This window comes from Macaca nemestrina, chromosome 9, assembly GCF_043159975.1.
Source record: "Macaca nemestrina isolate mMacNem1 chromosome 9, mMacNem.hap1, whole genome shotgun sequence".
NCBI classification, from domain to species: Eukaryota; Metazoa; Chordata; class Mammalia; order Primates; family Cercopithecidae; genus Macaca; species Macaca nemestrina.
In genome coordinates, this window is record NC_092133.1 from 123,116,181 (window position 1) to 123,128,388 (window position 12,208).

At 38.0% G+C, this 12,208-nt stretch overlaps 1 protein-coding gene across 8 annotated transcripts in view; it reads left to right on the plus strand.

Moving 5' to 3' along the window:
• The window catches only part of LOC105480053 (nebulette), a 379,519-nt gene extending 373,262 nt beyond the window's left edge, over positions 1-6,257 (plus strand). For 6 of the 8 annotated variants that reach the window (XM_071070414.1, XM_024792279.2, XM_011738502.3 and 3 more), the window contains one exon: positions 304-916. In XM_071070414.1, the coding sequence (XP_070926515.1) occupies positions 304-480 (177 nt within the window). In that variant the 3' untranslated portion in view covers positions 481-916. Of the gene's footprint in view, positions 1-303 lie in introns of all 8 variants that reach the window. The other 2 variants (XM_011738505.2, XM_011738499.3) reach the window with 1 other exon arrangement.
• Positions 6,258-12,208: the final 5,951 nt, after the last annotated feature.

Genomic DNA, 12,208 nt, shown 5'->3' on the forward strand with positions numbered 1-12,208 from the left:
GGTTTCTGGGGTTATGTGAAGTTGAGGGGAACTTGGCTTTATTATTTCAAAGCCTACTTTTTGATGGGCTAGCTGTTGTATTTAGTGACTTTTCTATCCCTGTTCCAAAAATATTAAGCTTTTTGCTAGACTAGGAAACTTGAGATCAGCACGATGAGATGCTAGGTTTACAGATTTCCAGAGATCCATGTGTTTGAAAACATTCCTAATAGTTACTTTATGTCTGGGTCGATGTGTTGTGATTGGAATTTGTGACTGTAGCTATTTTGGTATTCATCGTATTATCCCTTCTTCCTTTCTCAGAGGACCTACCGAGCCATGTATGATTACAGTGCCCAGGATGAAGACGAGGTCTCCTTTCGAGACGGAGACTACATTGTCAACGTGCAGCCCATTGACGATGGCTGGATGTACGGCACAGTGCAGAGAACAGGGAGAACAGGAATGCTCCCAGCAAATTACATTGAGTTTGTTAATTAATTATTTCTCCCTGCCCTTTGAGCTTTATTCTAATGTATCCTAAACCTAATCTTTTTAAAAGATAGAAGATACTTTTAAGACAACTTGGCCATTATTTTACAATGATGTATCCTTCCTTTGACAATTAGACACACAGGTACCAGGAAAAAGGAATGACCTCTGGGCTGAAAACAGCAGCATTTTCAGTAATTCCTACAAACAAAAATCATTGTGTCTGGACACCTGGTGCTGCTAATTGTGTTCATGGTTTCCTTTGATTGGCTATTGAACCCTTCTGGGAAATGTATTTTTGTAGACTTTACTAGAGATGTTGATTGTCCCTTAAATGTAGCGTGTATATGAAACTTCTTAGCTGTCACTTTGGAATCACCCCAAGCCAATTCTCTTAACTTGGTAATGCAGCCAATAATTTAAAACCCATTTTGCTTTTGAGTCATGAGGCAATTTCCAATATTAGTGAAAATTGCCCAATATAATAAGTGTAAACAGTGGCAGAAGGACAGTCTGGTTAAAATTATATTGACTGGTGGCCTTAGGGATCTAGAAACTTCTACTAAACAGAGAAATTTCCTTGTTCCCTAGGCTGACTGGGATCTATTTATTTCTCATTTGTACCAAGGCATCTCCTACTCTCCATTTATATTCTATGGACCCAAGTCTATGCTCCGTTCCACAGAACGCCAGGACCAAATAACTTCACAGCTACTCTGCAAAGGGCAAATTATAATGTCATTGATATAATTTCCCTAGTAGCATTTACCCTGTTGCATGTCATGTAGATTCAAGCTTCTGTAACATAGGCAGCTGCACTGCGCGTTCCTATTATTGAAGCAAAAAGGGTGACTGATACCTAAAAGCCCTTTCTTCCTCTAGTCGCCAGCTCATCAGAAAACCATACTTTGAAAAGATGCTTGAGATTTTCCTCCTGCATTGCACTCTAGTTTTGAAGGATTTACACCTTAGGAAATAACATGTATAATCTAGTAAATAAGCGATTTAGGTGTTCTGTTGAACAGCTTTGATTAACTTAATGCCACCATTGATTTCAAAGTGAAGAAAACGTAACAGGAGCCAATGAAGCAATGGAAGCTGGAGTGTGACTGGAAAAATACCCGGCAAACAAAGTTACCAATTCCATACAGAGATGATCTGGTGTCTTCTTTTGGAAAATGGTATTCAAATTCTGGAATGGAAATCTAGCCACCAAAACTGGTTAATCAAAAGACGTCCTTTTCCGTCTTCTGGCTTTTATTTTCTAAATCATGTTTAAGGGAATGAAACAGGAATGTCATCAGAGATTTTTCAGTACAGGCCCAAGAGCCTGTTCTCTAAGAAAGAAAGCGTTGTCATGTTTTGATTTTCGAATAAGTGACTTTGCAGGCTTTCACTAGCCCTTGCTGGTGGGTCTTGAAATTTCATCCAGAGCCTGCAGTCAAGGTCACCAAGCCACTGGCGCCCATCAGCAAGCCTGTGTCTTTCTGATTGTGCCGTTTACTGTGACCTGCAACAGGGTAGCATTCATTTAGGGTCTGATTTCACAGTTATGATAAAACCGAAAAAGCAAACATTGCGAAAATGTACTACAGTGTATGGGTTTTAGGGATATCTGCCTTATATGTTATATTCAAGGAAATTAACAAAACTTCCTGTAAAACATCTTTTAAGGAAGCATTTACTAGTCCAAAGGCCAAAGCTAATTTATTTACACTTTAGAAAAGTTAGCACATGCTTTTGAAAATCTGTGATTTCATTTTATTAGGCTAAAAGAGCAAATAAGCTTTATTACACTGAAGCTGCATCTATATGTCACTGACATAAAGTTGAAAAAATAAATGCAGGCAAATAACTAGAGACTTCTTTAAAGGGGGTTTGGCTGGTTTTCTCTCATTGAAATGGCCAGTCGTGATTAAAGTGATAAAACCCCTTATCTGTTTTGGTACATTGTACACAACCCTACAAAAATAAACTGAACTTGCAATATTTTTGCAAGAATATCTGTCATTAAAACTGAGGATAAAATACCTGCTCAATTTTATTTTACTAAGTATATATTTACGTTTCACCCAGGCAGGCCATTTTCTTTTGTGATTATAAGAAAGAGTAGTTGTTGATTAAATGTTCAGACTAAATGTAGGACAGGTACAATTTTGGGATAAATAGCACATTTATAGGAACCGCGATGAAAACTGACTTGAAATAATGCTTGTAATCAGGAAAGTAATTTCATCCACCCATTTCAAAACCAGATTCACTGAACCTAAAAGTCAATACATATTTGAGGAATAAGTCTCCTAAAAGTTTAAGCTTCATGTAATAATGTTTGCATAGCAAAATATTTCTGCTTCAAGCCTTTAGGAATTAAGATCTGATCAGAATTCAACTAGAGGGTAGTTATTTTACAATGAAGACTGAAACTGAACAAGATGTTGCATGCTTTTGAGGCCATAATTTGGTAGTGTTGGCAGTTGTTAATAAAGCTTGTCAGGATGTTAAGAATCTCAGGAGAAATATTGGAAAAGTATATGTATAAAACCAAAGTGCTATTTTTAAAAGCATCATTTAAACAAAATTACATGCCTGAACAACTTTTCCACTTTCCATGTCCTTCCCTCCCACCTTCAATGGGGCAACAAGTATCTTGTGCATAAAGCTGACAGCTAAAGAAGATTTTAAAAATTGAGTTAAAGATGACTGTGTAAATGTCCAAGCACAGAGAGCATGCACCTGTCTTTCTGAAGTTTGATGTGTTCTCAAGCCTGACAGAAGCTCAAGGAACAGTTTGATACACTTTTAAAAGGTTCTGAAAACAAAGCTGTATGGGGATCCTCTCTCTTTCTCTCGAGCAAAGTATAGCAACAGAATATATTGCTTTTGTCGTAAGCTTTTGTAGTATGTTTTTACTAATAATTCTTGTTCTCTAGAAAGCTTTCTATTTCTAACCTATGGCAAAATGAATCCTTCATGTCTTCTTGTTATTGTTTACACACTTGCAGTGTAGCCCAGTTTGAAATATTTATCTGGTTATCAAATGTCCATGGAGGAGGCTCTTGATGATCCCAGGTCTTCCCGACCTCCATACACCACACAGGCATTTGTAAGCACAGTTTCCTCAAGCACCTTGTAGGAATATGGATAAGATTAGACCAGCCCCTCTCTGGCCACTGGGTTTATTTCTTGAAGAAGATGCAGATCTGGTTTTTCCAATGTGCCACAGTCTTTTTACCTCTTCTCCATGCTGAGCTTGACAGCACTCTGGGAATGAGGAACAAAACTTTTCTAAAAAGACAGTGGAAGTTCAAGGGGTGTACCTCATTTTCAGGTTCATCTATCTCCAGTGGAATGTTTTCAATAAAAGGTGAAGAAAACGTGTGTGATCTTTAATAACACATCCCTATAGAAAGTGGATAAAATATATACCAAAACTGTAATACAGATATATACAAATATAGGTGCCTTTTTGATTACTCTTGTTTGTCTAGTATGGTCTTGGAAAGAAAACCAAGCAAGAAAGTTGCTGCGTATTCTGTAGTAATATTTTATTACACATGATTGATATTTTTGTGGTAGGGAAGTAGGATGCTCCTGACAGATATTAAAGGTGTTAGCTGATGATTGTATTTTATCTCTAAAGATTTAGAACTTTAGAAAATGCCCACTTCTTCCCTCTATTTCTGGAAGGTTCTTTGTGGATTTATATACAGTTGAGCTATATAAACATTAACTTTAGATTTGGGATTTAAAATGCCTATTGTAAGATAGAATAATTATGAGGCTAGATTCACTACACAAGATGAACTTCACTTCATAAATTAAGTATACCATAGCAATTTGTTTCTGATAATCTAAAAGTGGCTAGATTGTGGTTGTTTTGGGTAACATGATATGGAGGTGGGAGAGCTTTTAGTTAAGTAAGAAGCTATGTAAACTAACAAGGATGCTAAAATAAAAGTCTCTGAAGTATTCCATGCCTTTTGGACCCTTTCCTGGCAACTAACTGTCAACTATTGATCAAAAAAGTCAAGGCATTGTATGTTGCTTCTGTGGTTATTATTCCATGATGCTTAGACTACTTGAATCCATAAACTTGGAAGAATCTTTGAGCAAATTTTCTCAATTGTCTGTATGACTTCAGTATATTCGTGGGAATTCCATAGGATTTTTGTGTTTGATATATGGTATCCAGTTTGCATAGTATCTACTTCTTTGTAATCCAGTTGCTGTTAAGAATGATGTACTTTAAAGGAAAAGAGAAAACTGCATCACAATCCCATTCTCCAGTGTCCATGCAATGAATTGCTTAGCATTTAGGAAGCATCACCAGGTGTATTACAGGCATGATGTGAAACTTGATATTTGACCTGTGATCAAAATTGAACCATTGTGCAGTTTGGCTTCTATTTGCTTCAAAATATGTAGAATTGTGGTTGATGATTAATTTGCAAGACTAACTTTGAGAGTGTAACAGTTTTGAAGAAAACATTGAATGTTTTCCAAATGAAGGGGCTTCACAGAATGTTACAATGTTATTAATATAATTTGGCTTTTGTTATGCAAATTGTTAACACCAGCTATTAAAATATATTTTAGTAGAAATGCTTTAATTCATATTTTTTTCCTCTACACTGTGAATCTTTAAGCCTTGGTGGACTAGAGCAACATCGCGCTGCCCAAAGGACTAACCTATGCAAACTAGTTCACATTTTAGTGGATGTCGCAGTTAATGTGTAATAAGACATTATTTCCCCTGCATAATGTACAACAGCATTGAAATGACACATTAAGCCTAGCATCACATTGTATAGTATAGTCACTCACAAACCCTTCAAGGCTACCCTAATCATTAACATTAATATTTGTTTAAAAGCAAATCACCGATTTAGCTATTGAAACTACTTGAATGACGGCAAACCAGGAATGACAGATGGCTGTGTCAGCAATGGCTTTAATGTGTTCCCTGCAAGTGATCTCCTATGATAAAACTGTGTTCTCAAATGCACTCTCTTCAGGGTCTTAATATTCTGTGTCTTCTCTCTGTATTTGTAAAACATTATAACACATTAATTTCCTATCTCTACACATTTGGTTTGCTTAAATAAATGCAGGATATAAAAAAATGGTTCTACTTCTTGGCTCTCACCGTGGTTTCCTGGAGCATGGGTTGTTAGATGTAAGTAATGCACCCTCATAATACCCTGGGTCTGAGTAACATGACAGCTCACATCAAATCACATCAGAGGTGTGTGCTGGCTTCAGTGTATTTACATTGCTGAATCAGTCAAGATATTTTCCTCCCCCAAATGAACTTAGTTGTAAGTAATAACAATATTATGCTTTTCCAAGCTCAGTATCTTTCTGATTTTATATCAAAGCACTGCAACAATGCTTCATTGTAGTTAACTTCTTTCAAGAATAAATTCCTCATATGTCCTCAATAGTACAGTTCTAATTTCCTTATATTCTTAAGATGAAAGAAATGGCTTGGAGCAGAGAATAGAAAGTGTGCAAATTGAGTACATAAAATGGGAAGAAACTGATTTCTCAGCTAAGAAAGGCTCATTTATCATAGAACACAATTGCTTTTTTCCCCCCCTACGCTTCCGATAATTGAAAAAGTGAGTGATTCCCTATTTTTCACTCTCACATAAATCTATGCGATTTGGATGCTAGTCTTACTGTATTATTTTGTAAAAGTTGGTCTTTGGCTCATAATCCTTCCTAATTGTAAATTGATAAACTTTGCGGATGACATCTCATAGAATAAACACTTCTTCCAAATACTGGATTTTCTGGTTTTTATATTCCATAAGTATGAAATGAATATTTTGATAGTATTATGAATTAAACACACCGTATTTGAAATTACAAGGCAGCACAGTTATTTATTTGAAGAATTTACTACCTTTTTTCCCCTCTGAGACTATTTTTTTTTCCATTCACGATTATAAATGTACTGTTTGCAACCCAGCCCACAGAGGAAATGAATACTTTAGATTTTTTTTTTTCTGACAAAAACTAATTTAGGTTTTAAATAGACTGTGCTTATAATTTTATTATCTTAAACATTTGTGAGGTTAGTTTTACAGGTAACTGTGACATACCCACCAAACAACTTTTCTACCAAAATAACTTTCTATAAAAATACTCATATATAATAAACTAAAAAATAAAAAGGGAAAGTTTTGCTCTTTTCTTTATATAATCTCCTTTGATATGGTTTGGCTGTGTTCCCACCCAAGATCACATCTTGAATTGTAATCCCCATCATCTCCCTAATCCACACGTGTCAAGGGAGAGACCAGGTGGAGGTAATTGAATCACGGGGTCGGTTTCCCATACCCTGTGCTCGTGATGGTGAGTGAGTTCTCACGAGATCTCATGGTTTACTAAGTGTTTGGTAGTTCCTCCTGTGTTTATTCTCCTTTATGCCACCTTGTGAAGAAGGCGTCTTGCTTTCCCTTCGCCTTCCACCATGATTGTAAGTTTCCTGAGGCCTCCCCAGCCATTCTGAACTGTGAGTCAATTAAACCTCTTTCCTTTTTAACTTCCACATCTCAGGCAGTTCTTTATAGTAGTGTGAAAATGGACTAATATATGCTTCTCCTATACAGAGGGTTTGAATATGAGTTTTGTTATGGCAGAAAACTGGATATGGTCCAGTTGTGAACTTTAGCTCCTTTCTGTCATTCTAAGCAAAATTCTCAGGCCTTTGTCTATTATGTTTTTATTTGGGGGCTGCAGAGTTCTAATGAAAGAAAAGCAGAATGAGAAAATGGATTCAAAAGTTGCAAAGTCAGTATTAGAACCAAGGGTCTAGTTGCTGATTTTGTGTTTATGTTATGGCATTTTAATCTTTGTAGCTTCCCCCTCCACATACACAGTTCCTTTTCTGTTTTGAGCAGCAAACATGAAAGAGAATAGTAAACTAAAATAGAGAAATGGACAACATCTAAACTCCTGTTATTCTACCTCAGGAAAGAGGAAACTTTTCTGCATCCCAAATTGAGTCATCAGGTCACTCTTGAAGGGAACTGGTTTCTGATTCTTAACACAGGACAGTCACACTTCTTGCCATTTTTCCAGAGGGTTACTGTCCAAGGCTATGTGGCCCCAACTAACTTTCATTAATTTTTGTGGATAACCATGCTCTGTCCCACATGCTGTCACTTCCCTGGTCCCAGCTGATTGGATTGAAGTGACTCTGCAGGGCTACACAAGACTTTGCCTAACAGGGATGGTGGTGGCTGAACCTGCTCAGATCTCCCTGAAGAGGCCTGAGCTCAGGACAGCCTCTTGAGTCCAGGAGGCTACCTCCTTTGCTGTCCTGTCTGCCCTTAGAGCCCCCAACAAGGCCAAATCCTACGCTCCTTTCCACACCTGTACGTAAGGTTTCCTGGAGGTGCCTTTGAAAGGCTTTCTATGGCTTGCAAGCAATCAGAGATTTAGACTAACAAAGCCGCCATATACATTCGTTGGCACAGATTATAGGGTTATTATTTACTTATACATTTTTGAGACAGTGTCTTGCTCTGTTGCCCAAGCTGGAGTGCAGTGATACAATTATAGCTCACTACAGCCTTCATCTCTCAGGCTCCCGAGTAGCTGGGACTACAAGCACACACCACTGTGCCTAACTAATCTTTTTTTTTTAAGGTTTTTTTTTCTATTTTTTTTTAAATTATTATTTTTTGTAGAGATGGGGTCTCACTATGTTGCCAGAGCTGGTCTTGAACTCCTGGGCTCAAGCGATCCTCCTGCCACAGCCTCTCAAATTGTTGGGGTTACAGGCATGCGTCACCATTTCTGGCTTCATAGTTTTCATATCTGACAAAGTAAATAGATAACATTTTGACAAGGAACAAATTTTAAGAGTGAGCAGGAGAGTTGCACAATGTTCCCCGCCCCCCCGACAAACCACTAAATAGCAAATGTGATTGCAATGCCAATTACATTATTATGTTGAAATGTCACAGGATTGTTTTAAATTGTACTGTTTTGCTTTATGATATTTATATGTCCTATCTAAAATCACTTTAGTAGTTAGAAGTTGTTTTCCTGGGCCCTGGGAAGGGCATCAATAATATCAAATGAATTTCACTTTTACCAGTACATATGTACAAAGGAAGAATTTGGGAGTTTAGACAATGTTCTTATTGATTTTTGAATGTTTGGCAAAGAAGAAGGGGATAGCAGAGACCACCTTAGAGAGTGTCATAGGCTCTGATGATAAAAGTCAAGTTGTTTTAGCAGAGCTTTATTAAGAAGTACTTAATTCTTCCAGGCTTACTCAGTGATGGCTCTTAATGAAACAGAAGAAACAGTAATTATAATTTATTCATTCGACATATAATTATTCAGTGTTTGCTTGATTCAAGGCACGGAACACAGGCATTTTCTTCATAAAGCGTTCATACTGTTAGGGAAAGACTGACATCAAACAACTAATTATATACTTATACAATTAATGACTTAATTACAGTTTAAGAGATGTCATGAAAGGGAAGCCTAATGTGCCGCGAGTCCTTGTAGCTGGAACCCACGAGCTGTGGACTCAGGAGGGAGGGCCTGGAAGAGTTCTTTGAGGAACTGCTATTTGAGCCCTGAGTGCCATCCAAATTCATGTAAGCATGAGACACATGGGAAAATTTAGTCATCAGCAGTTAGTGACAGAAATACTCCTGTCTTCTCCCAAATTTTAATTTCAGTAACAATGCTAGGTTTTGTATTTTTAATACCATTAAATTCCTTGTGGACAAAAGTCAGCACATGTTTATGGACAAATTTATGTGTCAGCACACCCTTTTATTCTAATTATGACTTATTTCACTTTTATGAGATTCAGCAGGTTGCAAAGAGTTAATTATATAAACAAAGCACTACAGATGTGGAATACTTCGCTTCCTTTTTTGGATAATTGGTTATTACATAGGCTTTCCTGTGTATCCTTACTTCCTCCCTGAATATTTTGGGACAGCGTGTGCTTACTGGAGTTTATTATGGTACAGTCTGCAGCAGAACCACTGATTAAAAATACTGTGCTCTCCCGTTTTAGATTTAACATTCAGGGATCGTCATTCCCATCTAATATGTGATGTGAGTTAGATATGCTACAATACCTGGGCAACACACAGAAAAATAACTTGCAGTGCAAGGAAGTTGTTTGTAATCATTTAGAATACATCCTTGCTGTGAGGTGAGTCACAACTTTGTTTATAGAATTCTAGCAAGAATTTTGAACACCTGTTTCCTTTAAGAGTCTAACCGTATGCTTGCGCACTTAAACTTGGGCCATTTAAATTAATAATCGGGAATATTTTGGACATATTTGATTCCCATAATCAATGCCTAACAAAATGCTTGTTGTGGGAACAGCCATGATAAAACGTTTCCTGGTTGCATGTACTTCTTTCTTTTGAAAGAAATTTTTTGGCTTCCCAAACAGTGCTGCATAAGATGATTTCTGGACCTCTACATCTTTTTTGGTATGTTGATTTTTGTAAAAATTTTAAAAGGGTAGCTCTTATGATCTAACTATAGTGTCACATCTATATTGTAACTCAGGGTTTGTTTGCAAGCATATTCCCACTGTTTATGTTCATGTCAGTGGGACTGGGAGGAAAGGAGCCTGAAAATCTTGCAGGATAACCTTGTTTTGTGCATTTCACCTGCCAAGGCTCCTTCCAGGAGTGTCTGGGCCACAGCTCTAGCAGTTCAATGTGACTCTTGCCTGCAACCATCCTCTAGCTGGAAAAACAAGAAGCAGGCCCAGGGGGATTTTTCCATCTCCTATGATTTATGTCCCAGAAAGACGTGGAGGTTGGGTAGGAATGGTCCCTGGGATGATTTATTTTCAAAACTGGCAAACAAAACGTATTTATGGTATGAGAACTATAATTATCCTGTGCAGCCTCTTAGGATCATTCAAAAGTTTCATGTTTGGAAAACACTAAAACACTTTCAGAGCTTTGAACAGGGCTTTTGGTCTTGATATAAGTTACTTGATTGTCACTGAGACGCTTCAATAGCAGTTTCATAATATATATAACCTTTAAGAATTTGACAGCGTCAATTATATTCATGCGCAGATCAAAGAGCTGGATTATGATCCACTGGAGAGGATGGGGCTTAGCAGTAAGTAAGAAGTCTTAATGCCGAAGGTGACCCCGACAGGTAAGTGATTATCTGTAGGACGGGATCATCTCTGGTAGAGAAGAGAAGGAAGGAAACATTTGAAGCCAAGGCAGACCTGAAACTCCCAATGTCTCACTTTGGTGAAAAATTCAAAGTTTTAGCTTCAAGCGGAAATGTACCTTTCAAAATTATTTTAGGATCAGGAAGTTATTACTCATTACTTATTAATAATTATCTCAGGATCAGGAAGTAGAATCTCCACACATCATCCTTATTTATCTTTTCATGCCTTTGTAGTTTAGTGATGTCTCCAAAATAATGCTGCACTCTGTTTTGTAGCTTAGCCTTTCTTGATTTAGAAAGCATTGGGAAAATGATGAAAATTGACTTAATGCAAGTGTACAAGTTGGGATACATTCCTTGATTTTAGGATTCTATAATGCCTCAGCCATTTGTCAATTTTTTTTTTAAGTCTGAGAAACTTATGGAAATCAGAGGGAAACTGAGCAGACCCTCTGCTTTCTGCTGAGTACTACTGAGGCAGATGAGTTTTGGCCAGCAGTTTCTCTCTGCTTCCAGGCACATTACTCAGACTCATGGGTTTTCAGGCAATCAGGGGGCTTTAGTCCACCCCCACCTTCAGGAGGACATTGCATAAGTGTGCCATTTTATAGATTAGAAGACGAGGACATAAGCCAACTGGGAACTTAGTCAAATGGCACTTGATTTGAAGGGCAGATAAAAGCCCAGCTCCTCTCTCTGTCTTTTGCCATCATGTCCCTTCCATCCCCGAGTCTGCTTCCCATGCTATACTCTAAGTCTACCTAATACAGGGAGGACAGGAATGAGCACCCAGCTGAAGCTGCCCTTCTCGTTCCTTTAATGTCCCAATAGGCTCATCAGCCCAGTTATATGCCCTGAGGAGTGTGATCCCAAGCAGTGGCCTGACTTTGATCACCCAAACCACAGCAAGGATGCTTTGGAGTAGCAGAAGTCTTGATGGAGTCTAGACTCTCCCATCTCAGGCCAGGAAGTCAGTGTCGCATTTTCTTTAAGACTCTGCAACTGCAAATTAAGATAAAAGAACAAGGTCTTCACGGGATGGATAGGAAGTCAGAATATCTTCTCCAGTTCCATGTCCAGCCCTTCCTTCTCCCAAGTAGAATGTAGTATGGCGGTCTAGGCTGCCATCTGGTCCTCTTGTAGACTGGGTGGTTAGACTGCCTTGGGACTTCTAATCTGTTTTTTGTTTGTTTGTTTGTTTGTTTTTTAATGGCATTTTAACTTGGATTTCTTGAACATCTAATACATGTTTCTTCTGCATGTGATGCCAGCAGGGCTCAGACGAGGGCCTGTAAGACAGATTTGTGGCACGTTGCAATAGATCATCCCTTTCTCAAGTGTGTGTGCTTCATTTTTGTCCTTCCTTTTCTTTCCTTCCCATGCCCTTTTTTTTTTTTTTTTTTTTTTTTTTTTTGAGACAGGGTCTCACTCTATCACCCAGGCTGGAGTTCAGTGGCATGCCCACAGTTCAATGCAGCCTCAAACTCCTGGGCTCAAGTGATCTTCCCATCTCAGCCGCCTGAGTAGTGGGGACTGC